The sequence below is a fragment of the Cryptomeria japonica genome, chromosome 2 (genome assembly GCF_030272615.1).
Source record: "Cryptomeria japonica chromosome 2, Sugi_1.0, whole genome shotgun sequence".
Lineage (NCBI taxonomy): Eukaryota > Viridiplantae > Streptophyta > Pinopsida > Cupressales > Cupressaceae > Cryptomeria > Cryptomeria japonica.
The window spans coordinates 633169330-633189325 of record NC_081406.1 but is presented as its reverse complement, the minus strand read 5'-3'; the positions used below and the strand labels follow the sequence as shown (position 1 = coordinate 633189325).

The 19996-nt window shown below is 36.4% G+C and overlaps 1 protein-coding gene across 3 annotated transcripts in view; it reads left to right on the top strand.

The window, feature by feature from the left end:
* Positions 1 to 17423, top strand: part of LOC131046886 (kinesin-like protein KIN-7E, chloroplastic) — a 154812-nt gene extending 137389 nt beyond the window's left edge. For 2 of the 3 annotated variants that reach the window (XM_057980699.2, XM_057980697.2), the window contains 2 exons: positions 9805 to 9946; positions 10213 to 11179. In XM_057980699.2, coding sequence (XP_057836682.2) covers positions 9805 to 9946; positions 10213 to 10298 — 228 coding nt within the window. In that variant the 3' untranslated portion in view covers positions 10299 to 11179. Of the gene's footprint in view, positions 1 to 9804; positions 9947 to 10212; positions 11180 to 17399 lie in introns of those variants that run through there. The other variant, XM_057980698.2, reaches the window with a different exon arrangement.
* Positions 17424 to 19996: the final 2573 nt, after the last annotated feature.

Genomic DNA, 19996 nt, shown 5'->3' with positions numbered 1-19996 from the left:
TCAATGTTGTTGATGAGTCACTTGTTGGGATGGCCTGCAAAGAACTTATGCTTAAACTAGCTTGCACCATGTAAACAAAACTAAGGCATACATAATTTCTTCTGCCAAGGCATGGCATCTTTAGATGTTTTCAATACAAACAACTTATAAAACACACTTCAGATGTTTTTCAATACAAGCAACTTACCAAAACACAAACATCAACACACATTAATTAGCAAAGGCAATCTACACGTTCAATAGCAAAGCCAACATACACATTCAATAGAAAAGCCAATCTGATTCAGCCTAATGGGTGACATTATGAATTGGACACAATGAGTTTCATGAACCCCTTTATGCAGCGCCTATGTCACCACATTCGCCGACTTTTCGGCTCGAGATTCGAAATACGACGAAGTTATAAAAAGCGTATGAAATTCGTTGAATTTCGCCTTAAATTCGTAGGAGAATGGGCAAAGGTTTTTTCCGTCAATGAATGACCTCTTATGAATCTTGATAGCAATATCATAATTTGACTTGCTGTGGAAAATATCTTCTACTTATCGAATGATCTCTTGATAGGTGTTGTTTGGAGGTATGAAGGCTGCTGCTGAAGTCTTTGGGGGCTGCAGGCAAACACGATCCTGGAAAGGCTGCCGCTGGTAGGGTTTGGGGACAGCCGTGTCGGGAAAGGCTGCCGCCACTGCTTTTTGAAAAATACATTGTAGTTGCCTTTACTCGTAGAAAACAAGTTTTATTCGTTGCCCTCAAACAAACTCTTCAAACTTCACAAGAGGACATTATTAAACATATTATATATTTAGTATAATATAATTTTTTAAATATTTTTAATATATTGAAAATTTAATATTTTAGAATATTTAATCTATGTTTTTTTAATTATTAACATATAAAATTTAATAAATTAAATTAAATTAAACAAAACAAATTTAATGTTATTATTTTTTGATTGGTAATAGGATATATTTGTATTGATAATTAAGTAAAAAGTACATAGTGCAAATAACAAAATGGGGGACTAACCCCATTAACTGTCCATGAGATTTGAAAAACTAATTACCCATCTACTGAAAAATAAATTGAATGAATGATTCAATAATCGGATGATTACATTGAACGATATACACACGTATATATAGAGGTTACAAGACGATGTTCTATAATAAGAACATAATGTTAAAGTAAAAGATTAAAGAGCTAAAAGCTAAATTAAGCTTAAAAGCTAATTAACTAAAAAGAAAAAGCTAAATGCTAAATAAAGCTTAAAAGCTAATTAACTAAAAAGCTAAATGACCATTAAACAAGGAACTAAATATAGGTGACTAAAATATAATTAAATATTCTAATATCTACTACATCGCAACTATCGAGATTGTGAAAATTACTATCCCTTCCCAAAAACGCATGTGGCCGTCCCAACACTAAGCCTATAATGTTAACATTTAACATTGAACTATACAAAAACTGTTAAGTTTATTTAAATTCTGTGATCAAGAGGTTAGAACAGATGAAGATATAGTCTGGAATTTACTTCGAACTGCAGTAGTGTGAATGGAACAAAAGCACAACACTTATTAATTTCGGTATTGTCCTCCTCCCATTGTATGTATGTCTTCCCACGTGGGAAGACACATCTCTTCCCTACGTACCACTCCTAATGTCACCGCACATTAACAAACAATTTGCTTGCTTGGCTGATTGCGATGTATTATAAATCGTTTAACCCCAGCCTGTTAACATGAAGGGGTGTAACTGGTGGCATAAGATAACATTCCCAGCCTGATAACATGAAGGGGTGTAACCGGTGGCATAAGATAACATTTATTGTTTATCGTATAAACTAATATGTTAACATGTAAGCATCGGAATTATGAAATTGTACGACCGACGTTACCAGAATCAACACTCCCCCTTAGCTAGGGAGGACATATTTCATGTTTAGAGAAAGCATCACAATTCATCCATTGATTGTGAAGAGAAGAGATATCACACCATAGTGATATTCAGAGATATGGTTCAACAATGAATATCAAGTCTCATGATACTCACCATAACTCATAATTATCAAGTAAGGTATGTGCACTGGCATCAAGTCACATGATGCCTACCATACTGATAATGATTCATGGCATGTCCACGAACATTATGTCCATAACATTCACCATGAAGATCTCTATCATAATTATGGTTTATTTAATGATACCAACCAACTGATATCTACCATAATGTCTCAGAGATACATACTATCATGACATGTCCACAGATATCAACTCACATGATATCCATCAAGATAGATAAATTGATAATTGTAAAATTGTCACCTTAGAATATCAATTTGAAACAAGTGTTCATTATTGAAAAGTCGTCACCCTTCAATAATGTTCATAGGGGGCCCATGAAGTCATGGAGTCACACACATGACATATGAAAGAGTACACACATTAAACATCTTAAATATATTAGTATATCAGAATAAATGAGACTATCTCTCAAAATTAAATAACATTTTCAACCATACCAAGTTTATCTCTAAAGTGTTCAATCCTGATCCTGGAGAGAGGCTTGGTAAGAATGTCTGCAATTTGATCACTTGTACTAATATAATTCAGTCAGATCACATTCCTTTCTATCATATCTCGAACATAGTGATAAGGAATCTCAATGTGTTTAGACCTGTCATGAAATACTGGATTCATTGAAAGCTTGTTGCAACTCTGATTGTCACAATAGATGACAGTAGGATTTAAGGGCTGACCAAACAGTCCTACAAGCAATTTCCGGAGCCATACTGCTTCTCTTACTGCCATGGAGGCTGCAATGTATTCAGCTTCTGTAGAACTCTGAGCAACTGAAGACTGTTTTCTACATATCCATGAGATCATTCCTGATCCTAAACTGAAGCAACATCCTGATGTGCTTTTCCTGTCAACTACCCTTCCAGCCCAATCAGAATCAGTGAATCCATGTAGGTCAAGGTCTACATGTTTATATTTCAGATCAAAACCAATAGTTCCTCAAAGATATCTCAGAATATGCTTTGGAACAACGAGATGTCTCTCCCTAGGTTCACACATGAACTGACTTAGTGTATTAACAGCATAACATATATCAGGTCTTGTGTTTACCAAATACATCAGAGATCCAATAATTTGTCTGTAGAGGGTAGGATCTGCAAACTCTGATTCTGCAGCTGCTTCCTTTAGCTTGTGCAGATTTGTCTCCATAGGTGTGGTCATGGATCTACAATCCATCATTCCAAATCTCTTGAGTATATCAGTGGTGTATTTTCCTTGATTAAGGATTATACCATCTGCCTGCTACCAAACTTCCAATCCAAGGAAGTAGGGAAGAATTCCTAAATCCTTCATATCAAACTTAGAGGCTAATTCTTTCTTACACCGAGAAATACGATTATCCTCTCCTGTGATTAGTAGATCATCAACATAAAGAATAAGAATTAATAATTCACCATTGATTACTTTGTAGTATAGATTTGGATCTGCTTCATTCTTGGAAAACCCTAATTCCAAGAGATAGTGATCAATTCTTTCATACCATGCTCTGGGGGCCTGTTTCAGTCCATATAGGGCTTTCTTTAATCTGCAGACATGTGATTCAGCCTTATGAATCACAAAACCTTCATGTTGCTCTAAATAAACTTCTTCTTCAATCTTACCATTCAAAAAAGCAGTCTTAACATCCATTTGATGGACTTTCCATCCTTTAGATGTTGCAATAGCCAAAACTGCTTGGACAAAAGTGTATCTGGCAATAGGAGCAAATGTCTCTTCATGGTCAATACCTTCTTTCTGTGAGAAACCTCTGGCAACAATCCTTGCCTTGTGCTTCTCAATGCTGCCATCTGCTGCATGTTTGATTTTGAAGAGCCATTTAGAAGATACCACATATTTGTCTTTAGGCCTAGGCACAATATCCCAGACATCATTTTTCAGAATTGACTGATACTCTTCTGACATAGCATCTTTCTAAATTTGATGCTTGAGAGCATCTCCAACACAGGAAGGTTCTGCATCAATAGTCTCACTCATCAAGGCAACATAACTGGAAAATAGGTTAGGTCTCTTACTTTCTCTGAAGGTCCCCTTTGGAGCAGCATAATTTTCAGTTTCTTGAAGCATCTTTTTAGCCCAAAGTGGTCTCTTCCTAGTTTCGGGATAATGTTCTTCCAAAGGTAAGTCTTGAACTTTATGTTCAACGTTTTCAAGGGTCTCCCTCTGAATCTCAAGGGTGGGATCCTCATCCATGCTTGTAGGAGGATCTTGGTGTTCTAATTCATTAGAGCTTTTGGACCTCCTGAATGCTATGTCTTCTTCAAAGATGACATCTCTGCTTAGTTCAATTTGCCTTTGTCCAGGTATGTATACTCTGTAAGCCTGAGAGGTTTCACTGTACCCAACAAATACCCCTTTCTTTCCAGAAGGTTCTAACTTTGATCTCTTTTCTTTGGGAACATGAATATAGACTGGACACCCAAAGATCCGGAGATGACTTATGTCAGGTTTGTTATCAGTAAAGGCTTCTTTAGGGGTTTTATTATCAAGAAGAGAATGAGGACATCTATTTTGAATGTACACAGCTGTCCTAGATGCTTCAGCCCAAAATGAGGTTTCTATATTTTGGTCGAACAACATAGCCCTAGTAGCTTCTACTATAGTCCTATTCTTTCTTTCAGCTACCCCGTTTTGTTGTGGGTTATAAGGTACAATTAACTCCCTCTCAATCCCAGCATTTATACAATAATCTTTAAACATATCAAAAGTGTATTCCCCCCCATTGTCTGTTCTTAAGGTTATGATTTTCTTACCTGTCATGTTTTCTGCAAGAGCTTTGAATTCCTTAAATTTAGAAAGGATTTCTTCGGACTCTTTGTACCTCAGAAAATATATCCCGGTCTTCCTAGAATAATCATCTACAAATATTACATAATATAAAAATCCCCCTAAGGAGGGTACAGACATGGGTCCACATAAATTAGAATGAACTAATTCTAATACATTTTTGGATTTACTATTGCTAGAATTGAAAGACCCTTTAGTATTCGAATCTTTTGTGCCATAGTTCATTCGAATCTGGAGTCTCATGAATCAAGGCTTGAGGTGGAGTGGTGCAAAGTCTGTAGAGGCTCCCTTGTCTTACTCCAATGGTGTGGGCTTTCTTGATGGTGGAGTTCTTTGGCCAAGCACGTACCTTTTTTCCACAAAGGTTAATCTGTAACTCTTATCTTTAAGTGCAGAAACTGAGACAAGGTTTCTCTTTATACCAGGTACAAATAGAACTCCAGTCAGCTGTAGGGATATGCCTGACTTTAGGTTGATATTGCAGGTTCCTATTCCCATAACTGGATAATTTGAGTCATCACCAATTGTCAGTTATTCATTTGAATTTTTCACAAGTGTATCTAGGTGCTCACGAAATCCAGTGATGTGTCGAGATGCTCCGTTGTCAATCACCCATGTATTGGAACTGGAGGTGACTTGACTGGAGAAGGCTGAGTAGAAGAATAGTCTCTCAGAATCACTCCCTTTCTTAACTTCTACCATTGAAGCTTGTTGCTTGATCCTGTCTGGGCACTTCATTGCATAGTGCCCATATTGGTCACATCTGAAACATTGTACATCAGAAATGTCTCTCTTCTTCTTTGAAGACCTCTTTCCATTTGAGCCGTTGTCCCTCTTTCTCTTAAAGTTCTTCTTTCCTTTCTTGCGGGAATTAGAGTTTAGAACTTGAATGTCCTCATTACCATTGTTTTGCTTTATTCCTCGTGACAAGCCGAGATTCCTCTTGAATGCAATCGGTTTTCAATCTATCAAACTTAGGAAATTTAGAACGAGCACTGATTCCTGGAATGAACGATTCCCACGAGGTAGGAAGTCCATTTAGGGCCATCATAGCAAGTTCTTTGCTGTCTACTAGATGTCCAATAGTGGATAGTTGATCCCTAAGCTCAGTGATCCTCAAGAAATAGGATGTAACTGTCTCTCCTTTATTCATTTTCATATGGTGTAGTTGATTCTTCAAGGTGAGCGCCCTGCTAGTGTTGTTGATTTCATAAATGTCAGCTAGGGCTTTGAACACCTAAAAAGCCATCTCATATTTAGAAATAACTGGCACAATGTGGTCTCTCACGGAATCCACAATTATTTTAAGAGCCTTCTCACTGTCCTTGCTCCACTGAATTTTCTCCGTATCATCAGAGGGTTCAGGAATTTCACTTTTGACATGGGAGTCAATTTTATTTTCTTTCAAAATAAGCATGATCCTGAATTTCCAAGATACAAAATTTGATGCTCCATCAAGTCGATCTTCAAACCCAACTCCGGTTGCCATTAGGATTATAGGAATGTAATCTACTAAGAGCCGGGTGAAGGTCTATATGATTGTTACAGAATTTAATTTGATCTTCCTTAACGTAGCTCTGATACCATGTTAAGTTTATTTAAATTCTGTGATCAAGAGGTTAGAATAGATGAAGATATAGTCTGGAATTTACTTCGAGCTGTAGTAGTGTGAATGGAACGGAAGCACAACACTTATTAATTTCGGTATTGTCCTCCTCCCATTGTATGCATGTTATATATGTGAATGAGAGGGTTCGTAGAAAAGAGATATGTCTTCCCACATGGGAAGACTTATCTCTTCCCTACGTACCACTCCTAATGTCACCGCACGTTAACAAACAATTTGCTTGCTTGGCTGATCGCGATGTATTATAAATCGTTTAACTCCAGCCCCCGTTAACATGAAGGGGTGTAACCGGTGGCATAAGATAACATTCCCAGCCCGATAACATGAAGGGGTGTAACCGGTGGCATAAGATAACATTTATTGTTTATCGTATAAACTAATATGTTAACATGTAAGCATCAAAATTATGAAATTGTACAACCAACGTTACCAGAATTAACAAAAACAAAGACTCAAGGGCGAGTTTCGTCTTCTTTGCCTTGTCCTCCATCTTTGCTTCCCTCGCTTCCCTTAGCTCAACCTCCTTCTCCTAGAGGTAATGTTTTAAAATTCTCTCAGCCCAAACGAGCTTTCTCGTTCCTTGCCTCACAGTTCGTTCCATCCTGTCACAACACGAACGACCTGAACTCCACATCACTCCCATCCGGCATTATCCCTTACCCAAAAGGGCACTGTAAACCACGATCTGTGACTGCTCTTGCCATCAGAGAAGTTAATTCGCACAGAGAATGGTCTGGGACAGAAGCTTTGGCTACCTAGACCACCTCCTCCTTCGTTCCAAACATCAAGCCCCATGCCACCATCATTGAGATGATGTCTGCATTAGTACGATACCGAAACTCAGAGACTAGATACTCTTCACCTAGTAGAGTTTCAATAATCTCCAGAAACGGTTCATCATCAAATTTGAAAATTCCCCCAAGTCTCTTCTTAGAGACCTTCCCAAAAAACGTCAACTGCTGTTTTATTGAGTGAAGCGAGAAGTTCACTTCCATGAGTGCCACCTGTGATTTTAAACTTCTGCCTTCTATCGCTCTCTAGATTGTTCTTCTCCAAACTTCACTGGTGAATACCAGCTCACCCTCCTCGATTTAAAAAGCGATGTCTCTCGTCGTCCCATCAAGCTTTCTAATTAATGTGCCCTCATTTCAAGGACATCCTCCTTCGGCCATCTCAAAATCATGAATGCATTTCCCATGTCACCTTCCACTCGTCCCATGTACAGGTGCCACGTCTATGTAGATGCAAAATTTGGCGGCATACACAAGCCTTGTGCATTAAACACACCTATAAAAACAGCTCAACTTCGTCCCAAAGGCAAATAAAAAAACATGCCATCCCGCATGCCATCGCATTAAAAACTACCTGCCAACATCAAACGGTATCTTCCATGTGTACTCCTCGCTCCCATCACTTCACAGCTTGGATTTCCAACTCACAGCCCACATTGGACAACACATCAGCCTCGGAGTTGCCCTCTCTACGCACATGTGAAATTTTAAAATCTTGCAAATTTTTTAATTTTTTCACCAATGATGTGAATAATTTTATTAATTCTCCAACATTGCGAGACACCTTTTACAATGGCATCAGTGACAATTTTCGAGTCTCCTTTTAAGTGTAATCTCGTCACCGAAAGTTTATCTGCTAGGAGGATGGCCAGTAAGGCCGCTCTTGCCTCTGCCTCGTTGTTTAAGCCATCTAAAAGTCGTTGCGCTCCCCTGGCCAAGACAATAGCTTCATCGTTCCTTGCAATACAGCCTGCTCCTGAAACCCCTGGGTTCCCTCTTGAAGCTCCATCAAAATTAATCTTTATCCATCCCTTCTCTGGTGTATTCCACACTACCCTTTGCTTCGGAACAATTGTAGGATTTATCCTACCAAGGCCATTAACGAGCCAACAAATTTAATAGTATTAATTCTGATAATTTGGTAGATATATTATTTATATTTTTTGAAAAACAAAGATATATAAAGCGAATTTAATAGCGATTCTTTTTCTGAATTTTTTTTTTCTCTCGCATTCCATTCGAATTTTATAGTTGGAAAATCGAACAAGAACTCGAACCTGGTGACTGAGTGCAGTGCAGCAGCAGCATTCACTTATAGAAGTTCTTTGCTTTTTCATTCTCAGTAGCAGCATCCATTTCACTTATAGAAGATCTTTGCTTTTTCATTCTACAAATCCTTACCTTTGGTGAAAGATAAAGCTTGAACATTGCTAGCACCTTTCTGATGACTCTTGAGCCCTCAGATTTAGCATCAGAAGACGCATACTATTTTGCCCATGGTTGAGATTTGTTTTACGGTTACCATAACAAAAGCTGTATTCTCCATTGAAATTTCGAACGGCAGACTTCAAAACCTTAGAATTCTTTGAACATGATTAAGATTTGTGGATTTTTTTGCTAACTAGTTAAGGTAAAGGCCTATCTATCATTGAATTTACTTAAGTAAGCATATATTTAATTTATTTATAAACTAATGAAGTACCCTAGGATTGCATGTTACAGTAATTACTCTAGAATGTTTTAAATTTCTTTTGAACTTATAAGGAAGGCCACTATAACCATGCTAGTGTTTTTACTTAGTGACTTTCCTCAATATATCATCTCTATATATATTTTTAATTTGCTTTACAGTTTACAGTATTTGAATCTTTTTTTATTTTGTACAGTAAATTCCTTGACCTGCAAGAACATGTGTCAGAGCAAGCATTCCATGATTTTATGTGCATTCACTGTGGAAAGGAATAATGCAAAAAACCAGTTTTTTGATTTTTTTGATATTTCTTGTTAAATCTTGAGTGAGGCTATGGCTTGTCTTTATTATAGAAGTACTTTATCCGTTTAAGTTTTTTCTGTAATTAAGGGTAATCCATGAATGTTCTGAGTTTCCCCATTGTACCATATTAGCTATATTGCTATGTTCAATAGCACTAACAATTAGCGTTTCCTTGATGATGTAAAAAGTACTGTATTAGTTCTCAGAATGCAGGCATGACATCTAATTATAACTTGTAAATTTAGGTTTGTAATTTGATGCGGGGCTTTGTCGCTTCATCATTGCGTCTTTGCACTTTGCTAGAATAAAGCCTATGATGATTTTAACCGTGCATTTTAAATCACACATGCCAATTTTAATAATTGGTCTTATATTTGTTTATAACAGTTTCTTAAGGCCCAGGGGAATCAATGATTCATGCTTAAGCATCTACTGTGATTTTCATGGTTATCATTCTTCTTATATAGGAAAGAGAAGTTTTCCTCTACATATCTCAATATGTTCGTATGTTCAAATGTGTTGTTATTTTAGGTTCGAATGCAAGAAAAGAGTGAGAAAGAGGGATTCAGAGCTAGCAAGGTTGAATCATATGATGAATCGAACAGCAGCTTCTGTAAAGTTTGCTTTGCTGCACAAACTGCAGCTGTTGTCCTTCCCTGTCGGCATTTATGTTGTAAGATTATCGTGCCACTTTGAACTCACTATTTTTTTTATTCAATTTTTGTTTTAAAAGTTTAAGTGCCGCTTTGTTTATTTTATCTCAACACTTCTAATTATTTGTTTGTGTATGCTTATTTTTTTTTATCTGACATTTTATAGTTGTGTTATATTTTCATATTTATTATATGCATTATAACACTTTTTTAGGTAGTAGATTTAGAAGTTTTTGCCTTTATTAAAATTTGATTAGAGCATGTTTTGCTTTTGGTATGGTTGCAGTATGCAAGACATGTGCTGTAGCCTGCACAGAATGTCCAGTTTGTAACAATGTTATTACTGACAGAGTCATTACATACAAGTCTTGAGGTGAGACTCGGAAGGTTTTTTCTTTCTAATTATTGCTACATTGATGAGCTTCATTTCTTGATGTTGATGAAAAGGGGTAACCTTAGAGGAGGCAAGCTCAAGTTTCAGCACAATTCTTGCATTTTTAGGAATTATAACCTTATGATCTACATTTGGCATAAAGTGCTTGTCACAATTGCGTCTTGGATTACAATCCTTTTCAGTCTTTTCTATCTTCTTTATGTTTATCTTGGCCCCTCTGTCTGAAAATTCATCTGAGGCATTATTCACTCTGAGCTCAATACAATTTTTTTTGTTTTCCTCCATATGACTAAATACATATTACAATCTTCAAAGAATATCCTGGCTGGGCCATGCATCCACTGAACACTGATATGTTGTATTTTTCTCGAGAAGAATTGTCTTTTGGAAAAGAGCTGAAAATACAAAGTGCAGAACAGCATTTCAGCTATGATAGCATAATATGATTCTGTACAATGTGATGTATTCTGGGAAAAGTGTATGAGAGACATTTACATTGGGAAGAGCATTTTGATGGTTGTTTCTTCTCAACCGGTGTTATATTGCTGGTCAAGTTTGGTTTTCTTTGGACCTGTAGATTATCCAAGATTTGCCTTCTTAGCGAGAGTAATCCGCTTAGTGTGACGTGTACAACTGTGGCTCCAGTTGTTTCCTTGGTGGCCATTTTTTGTGGGAAGTAACTTGGCACCGGATTTGATGCTCCTCCTATATAGAGGAAGGCCTTTGTGCTTTGGAATTTTGTAAAGCTAATTTCCTCGAGGAAATATGCAATAACTAATTGCCAAAATCATGTACTAACATCTTGGAATTGTGAAGTATTGCTGTCTACGTGAGTTATAAAATGTAGCTGCTTTGTTCTTGAGAAACTTGCAATATCTAATTGCTAAAATCATTTACTAACATCTTGGAAATTGTGAAGTATTGCCATCTATGCGAGTTAAAAAACATGGCTTCTATATGCTCAATTGAAAGATCTTCACAAATTCTTGTGATGCAAGAATTTGATGTTAGATGATCTATCACCATTGCAATTTACATTACAATAGATTTCCTGTGAAATCTTACTAGCCCCTGTTTAATGGTAATCATTATGAAATTCGTAATGCAGTAATAAAATAGATACATGATAATGGAATGAGGTTTACACTAAAATAGTACAATCTAAGGACCTTATGATAAAGCAGTGTTTTTAAGACCACGAGAAAGAAAATGGACTGTTTAATGGTAAGCATTATGAAATTCGTAATGCAGCAATAAGATAGATACATGATAATGGAATGGGGTTTACACAATAAAAAGTACAATCTAAGGACCTTCTGATAAAGCAGTGTTTTTAAGATCACGAGAAAGAAAATGGTGCATTTCTATCCTTTCACTAAACTTGTCATTAAGCCTGATCGTGTCATGAAGCTTTCACTTGTATTTAGGCTTTTTAATTTCAATATAGTGTTTTGCTTCTTCGAAAAAAGAATGCAACCCCAGTTATACAAATGGACACTTATATGATAAAGCAGTGTTTTTAAGATCACGAGAAAGAAAATGGTGCATTTCTATCCTTTCACTAAACTTGTCATTAAGCCTGATCGTGTCATGAAGCTTTCACTTGTATTTAGGCTTTTTAATTTCAATATAGTGTTTTGCTTCTTCGAAAAAAGAATGCAACCCCAGTTATACAAATGGACACTTATATGTGGTTTTTATGACAAGTTGAAATCAATTATAAAATCTACAGATATAAATATTACTAATTTCAGTGCATTTTTACCCATGTTTTCATTATATTTTAAATGCAGGATTACCACTTGATTTGTATTTACTGAATATTACTCACGACAATATGCAAGCTTAGGAATACCTAACATGGCAATAAATAGGATGGATATCGTGGGGTTGTAGCCATGAAAGAATAAGCTCCAAGCCCATTTGAAAAGATGTCAGAGAATAACAACATATGTCACTTAGTTGCTCTCAAGGATTGCCACAGGCTGGCAAAATCTCCAGTTCTCAATCCTATGTTTGAGAGGGACAGCCTACATCTTTTGTACCTGATGATGCTTGAATAGGATAAACATTGCCTGATTTATATGTATGTGTAAGAAGCCTAAGATGGCAAATATTTCTTCGAAGGAAATTTTCCTTCCATGCAAACTTGGTGCTAGCCCAAGATCAAGTTAAACTCTATATTTGGTCACTAGGAGTAGTTTTATAACTCATTAAATGGAGTGGATATCTATATTTAAAGCCACATAAGTATCTTCACTTGATTGCCAACTGTTAAATTACATGAATAATTTTGAAGCTAAATTGAAATATTTCAAAATATTTCAATGCTGTTAAATACAAGTAATGCAAGCACAAAAACAATATAACAAATGTATAACATATCGAACAACTTAACAATTATGAGTGAGTCAAAATTATTCAGGGTGAAATAATAAATTTGTTTTATTTACTTTGTCAATCCTCATCATTCAACTCAACAACAGATGCATTGTCTCGTGGACGTCATTAAAAACCTTCATTCATTCAGTCTTTGGCCTCTAATCATTCAGAAGGGAGAAACTACAATTGCAGAACATTCTGGAAAGTACATTGGACGAGGTGCTGCCTTGGAGCAACGACAAAAATAAATATTTCTAAACACTTCAAATTGGTTTAGCTTAAAATGCACCTTCTGAATGTCTAGAGTGAAGATGATGAACACCAAAATATATGCAAAATGGTCTCGATGCCCACCTCCGAACAATAAAATGGAGACTCTAATAGAGAAAGTCCATAGAAGTAAAATAATCTTTGATGGTAGAATGAATGACAAGAAATTGGAAAATGTAGGCAACCATAGGTTTTGTAGGTCTATGTTGAGGAATCATAATAAGAAAATAATTCCAACAGTTTGAAAGAGGGAAATCTGAATCAGTAATTGAGCCAACAATAAACTAATAGTAGTTTAGAGACCTTGAAAAGGAATCATAATAGCTTCAATGACGATGGTTGTAAACACGAGTGACCTAAAAGAGAAACTAATCTTCCCAAAACTCAAAGGAGGGTTATGACCATTAGCAACAATTAATATACAGACCTTGAGACTAAATATAGAGACAATTCACAAGAGTTGTGAACGAGACAAGGCATACAAAATGATGAATTTGCATGAGCAAAGAGAAGACTGAAATATCCTATTTGTTTTTGGGGATGTGATTGAAGGACAATGCGAGCTTACGATGAACCTCAATAGCATTAGCCAATCTTATAAAGGCCCGATATAAGTTTGCAGTAGGAGGCCTTTGACCACATGGATTGCTCAAAATTCCCAAAGAAAGCCTCTTTCATTTTAGGATGAACAATCCAAAAGTGTTTTCGTTGTAGAATTTGTTGAAGTTATGGTCATGCAATGTAGCTATTTGGATTCCATGTTTAGCATGATTTTGAATTGTATGAAATAGTCTTGGTTGTGCTTGTTAGGCTCTAGAAGGGAAGAATGAATGAATAAATGCTTATGCAGAGAGGCATCTACAATGACATCAAAATGTCTCTAAACAAAAATCCATTTTCGAAACAATTTGACATGCAAATGATGGGTAAATGCATGAAATATGCCATGTTTTAGTTTTTGTGGAGGTGTTATTTTATTACTCCAAATAAAATAGAATTGTCGCCACTTGTCTTCAACTAGATTCACAACTTTTTGCATGTAGGAGTTTAATGGATTTGTATTTTTGGTGTTTAGTATTTTAGAAGAACCTTTCTTTTACAATGATCATCGTCCTAGGCGAATTTGGTGGAATGGATACCCAGTCCTTGGCTCTTAGCTAAAGAGATTGCAACCTAAAGAATTGTGCTCTTGGATTGGGTAACTAAAAGTTCTTTGTGGATGATATAAAATCCTCCTTAAAAAAGGAAAATAATTCACTACAACATGAATAGTAATGTATTTTACCAAGGATAATTTGTTTCTCCCATTTAAATCTTTAAACAAGGATTTTGATATGTTTAAACAAGAACTATTATTCAATTTGAAGCCTCAATTAAACCATTGAGGTAGATACAATCCTAATAGACAAAATTAAGCGATCAACAACCTTTTCTAGGTCCAAAATTAAATCTAAAAAATAGACATTAGCATGTTTTATGGTATAAATGTAACTTTATGGACAAGTCGCATGGAAGAAGCTTCATAATATATTAGGTAATGCAATGATTAATATAGTCTAGCGAGATTTAGAATTTTAAACCTTATGAATGAGACTAGTTAATGATGAGTGACAAGTAAAGGCAAGTGTTTAGTAGGAGATAATTTGTAAATGGCTTGGCAACTTGGTTGAGCAATAATGAAGGGCAACTATTTTCTTAGTTGACAAATTTAAAACAAATAGGATATGTAATAAAATATAATGTTGAGCATATGAGATTAACGATCTAGACTTGCAATATGACACCTTAAATCAAAGGCTAAAACTCTAGGCCAATGAAATTAATTGGAAGCTTGTATAGTTGGGAAATCTATGTAACTGGCATTGCATATTTAGCATTGAAACTTTGCCACCAACGTTCCACACAAAGTCAAACCATAGGATGGAAAAAATATAAATGTGACAAATCTTGTCAATAGAAATGGGTCCAATTTCTTTAGCCCAAGTCAAATAACTAGGCTTTCTCTCAATAGAGGGCATAAAAAAGAGAAAAAATGCTATGTTGCAATTGTAATAACAAATTGTCTGGAGGTGGATAAAATTTGAAATGTATGCTCCTGCTCTGCTCCCGCATGTCTCCAACGGTCGACACTCCTCTCCTTCACGCGACTTGCCTTTGCTCCCACCTGTGCCTCTTGCCTCGCTGGTGGATGCTGCATGCCCCCCTCCTATTGATGCTCCCACGGCTCTAACGACTTCTTCACTTTCTCTTTTGGCTTCTGAGCTTGGGCGGTTTCTGCTAGGTGGGGCTCTGGTTGGGTCTTCGGACTTGTCGTGCCTTCCTCCTGTCGGTGCTTTCGGCCTTCACAGTTTTGATCTCCCTCCTCTTGTGCAACGTTTGGCTGTTGGGGGATGCTCTTCTATTTCGTCTTCACCCACGCCCTCTGCGCTAGGTTTTCGTGATGGGTCCCCCACGGTTGGTGTCTCTGATCCACTTTTGGATTTGGATGCCCTTGTTGCTGCTGTTGGTGATGCTCGGGGTGATGATGCTCTGCCTAGACCCTTTGCTGGGATGCGTAGCTTTGCTCGTGTGGCTAAATATGTTGCCCAGCCTTCTAAGGGGGTTTGTCCCCTTCCTTGTGCCAAGACCTCTCCTCTTGTGATATGTGGTTGAGAGGTTGTGGAGAATGTTGATTTCTATCAACGCAACGCTTTGGTCTGCAAATTTGTTGCGTTTTGGCCTTCTCTTCCGAACCTTCATCGCTGGGTGAGTGATTCTTGGAAGCCTCTTGTTGCTTATGGCTTTGAGCTTTTCCTTTGTTCTAAAGGCTTTTTCGTTGCTTCCTTTACCTCTACTCATGATCGTGATTTGATTTTGGGAAAGCTGTGGTCTTGGGGGGGATCACTCTCTCTCTATTAAGCCTTGAACTCCTTCCTTCAACCCCCTTACTGAATCTCTCTCTGTTTGTCCGGTTTGGGTCTGCCTCCCCAATCTCCCTCTCCATTTCTAGGAGCCTTCTTGTTTCGAGGCCATTGCTAATTCCATTGGCAACTTCTTGGAGGTTGATGATGCCACGTTCTCCATGGGTCATTCTACCTTTGCTCGCCTATTAATTGATGTTCGACATATCTTTGACTCTCCCCAACGATGTGGTTCTTATGGTTAGGGATAGGCCATGGACAACCGCTGGATTATGAGGGCCCCCCCTTTCGCCGTCGAAGGTGTTTCTCAATGGGTCACCTTGCTTCAGAATGTTCTCTCTCTCGTCACAGAGGTGCTGCTACTTGGTGGAAGGACGCTACTGAAGACCACTTGACAATTAATGCTTCAGACTCTGTTTGCATTGAATCCTCTCAAGATGAGGTGCCCCTTATTATTGATGAAGCCTTTGTTGATGTTACCGCTGTCGTGGACTCTTCCGCCCCCTTGGTTCCTACATCCGTTGCTCCTGCTCCACACCTTCGCTCTTCTCCTGGCGATTATGCTCTTGCTGCTCTTCTACAACAACCACCTGCTGTTGCTTTGTTGCAACAGTATGACAATGTTTTTGCAGGGTCTTCCCTACCCGATTCTTCTTTGAAATTTCCTAATGATAGTGTTGCCTGGACAATTGTTTGTCGTAGGCGGAAAGGAAAATCTATCCCCCTTTCCCAACCCTCCCATTGTCAACTTTTGGGTTTTTCTCCCCACTCTTGAGTTGGGTTGGGTTGTTAATGGTTACAGGTTGGTTTGGTCTATCAGACTTTGTTCTTTTGGGGTTTGCACCCCTGCTTGGTCTGTTTAAATTTGATAGCCTTTAACTATGTAAAGGGTGAGGGCCCTAGTTAACATTGCTTTTTTAATAAAAAACAAATGGTTTGGAGGTCATAAGTGTCTTTATAGTGAGAAAAGACTAATGATATTGAGAATGAGGTTGAAGAAGTGGAAGAAGTAATTTCTAAAGAACCAAATATGGAACTTGAGCATGAGAAGTTAGAGGAGGAAGAAAACACTACTATCTCCACACATACCTTGAATGACACAAGTACATCACAAATATTTGAAGTGATTTTTAATATAAAAAATTGAAAGGTGGCAATGTTGGTCGATACATGTAGTACACATAACTTTATTGATAGAAGATTGACTAATGAATTAACTATTTTTTGTATCTAGTCCACTTTTTGAGTTATAATAGTTGATGCTAAATAATTGTATTGTGGTGGTAAATGCCATCATATTGAAATTTCAATGAGATTATTAGTTGTGTTGAAAAATGTTCCCATTTGTGGGAGCATATGTAGTTTTAGGAGTGCAATGACTTAAACAATTGGGAACAATGCCTATTTACTACAAATGGAATTAATATGAATTAATTTATAACGATGTAATTAGTAACAAGCCAAATTATTTGCTCCCATAGATGGAAAAATTACTTAATGGCATATTGACATAAGTACATTTTGTAGGTGTACAAGAGATGAAAATTCAAGATCCATGAAAGCTTCAAAAGACCATTCAACCCATCAACATGGTTTACAAGAACTCGAGGGTCTACCTTTAGTCAAAGACCACGGTCATGCCATTGAATTAATATGAGGGAATTATTTGTCCTAATATTAGGCCTTAGAAGTTAAAAATTAAAAAAATTATCAAGGAAATGTTTGATTCATGCATTTTTGATCCTAGCAAAAGTGTCTATACATCTCTAGTGGTTATGGTTAGAAAAAATGACGAGTCATGAAGAATGTGCTCAAAATATAAAGAGTTCAACAAGCTCACATGTAAAGATAAGTTACCTATTCTTGTTATTAATGAATTATTAAATGCGTGAAATAGTGCATTTTTTTCTTTATTAGTTTTGACTAAAGGAGGAGGATGTACATCAATCTATATTTATAATACATCAACTCATCATAAGTTTTTTAGTTACACCATTTGGTCTCACTAATGTTGTCGTAAACTTTTCAAAGCCTTATGAATTTAGTGTTCTATTCATTTTTTCAACAATTTATGTTGGTTCTTTGATGATATCATCATCCATAGTAGAACGTGGGAAAATTAACGATTCATACAAAAACATCCAAGGTTGCTAAGCATTTATGACAACACTATTTGAAGGGGATCAACATGTTATGCCTCCAATATTCTATCTTCCAAGTGTAATAATGTTAAACACTCGTGGCATTGTTTTTTTTTTTTATCATAAATTATTAGTTTTAGTTATTTTCTTAAACCGACTTAATCAGGATGAAGTGGTGTGTCAACATAGTTATGCCTATAAATAAGAAAGAGAAAGTCTCTCCCAAATCATCATAATTTATAATGCTAAATTTCTATCTTTATATTTTTATTTTTGAAAGTTAGCTCTTTGAAATGGTCTAATATTTTGTAGAATTTTACCTTTATTCTCAAAAAATATCTCAACAACCAACAATTGTGGAAGGGGAAAGGATAAAGATTCCAAATTTAGGGTAAATGGTCTTTGTGTCTTGAAGGCCAATATAGAATTACAAGATTTTCATTATAGATATGTTAAAGAGATCATAAAGATCATAAGCATTAAAGATGCTTTGATAACTTTATCACCAACTTTTTATCATTTAATTTTAAAATGTATAAATATTTTATATTTAATCTATATGAAATTTGAAATATCAAAAAACAAAACAAAACAAAACACAATCAACATGAATACATCAATGAAATAACAAATAATTATAAACTTTCAACCTAATAATTAGGAGTGAGAGAAAGATAAACCATGGGGTAAAATATCAAAACTTAGAATATATATATTTTTTGAAAGAAGCAGTTCTCTATTGTTGTCACTCCTTTTGTGCACCTTTGGTACCTGTCCATTGACTGTGGTCACTTTGGTGCGAGCCTTTGGTGGGGGCAAGTTTATTGATGTAAATGGGGTGCTTGGCTGTCTAGACTTTGCAACAATGACTTGCATGGGGGATGTTGTTGTTGCTGGATTTTAAAAGTTTGGATGTCTTTGATTGATGGTGCAAAACCATTTTTTCGTGTTAGGAGTTCCTTTATTACATTCCCTCTCTCAAATCTTGCCCCCCTTCTTTCAATCTTATGATTGAATCTTAATGTTATGTCAGTTTAGGTGAGGTTGCTTGATCTTCCTTTTCAATTTTAGAAAGATATATATTTTGAGGATATTAACAATGCCATCCGTCATTTTTTGAAGTGGATTCAACTACTTTCAACATTAGTTACACTACTTATGTTCATATTTTGGTGGACATTTCTAAGGCAATTTATGAGGATGTTGTTTTGATGGTTTAGGATAGACATTGGATTCAATTGCTTGATTATGAATGCCTATTATTTCATAGTACCAATTGTTTCATTGTAGATAATACTTTGTTATGGGTTGCCTTGCTTCTAAAGGCCTCATTCTCATTGTAGGAGGAATGTGTGTTTTGCTACATGGTAACACAATTCTCTCGTTGCTTGTTTGATTGTGGATGTATCTAATTTTTTTTCACTCTTTGGTGAATGAGTCTCCATTTTTTGTCCCCCTTCAGTGGATCATGATGTGAACTTGGAGTCTTCTCTCTAGGGGGCATCGGCCTAGGTGAGTGTAATTTAGGTGCAGTTCGTTAGGACTTTGCTTTTTGAACAGATCTAGACTTCTCTTGTGAATGGCCCCACTGCCTAGTTGATAACTTAGTGGGTTGTGGGGGATTCTTGTTCCTAATTAGTTTGTGGATTTTATGTTGCAAATAAATTTTTTAGTTAGGCCACCTTTCTCATCGTGTGAAGCATCTATGATTCAGGTGTTGTTTGAAAAATCCTTCCTCTCCATGTTTAGAGGAGCTAGACAATGATGTATTTTGGACGATTCTTCAAAGAAGGAAGATAGGTCTTCCTACATTTGTTTTAGAATTCCATCGTCAAGTTAAGGGTGCGTGGATCATAAGGAAGAGGTCTAGTATAGTGCACACTGGGAAGTTGTTTTTCAATGACAACTTTGTTGTAGATGTTTTACTAGTTGGATTTTTTGGTTGTTATAGTTGTAATTTTTGTGTTGTTGTATAACTAATAT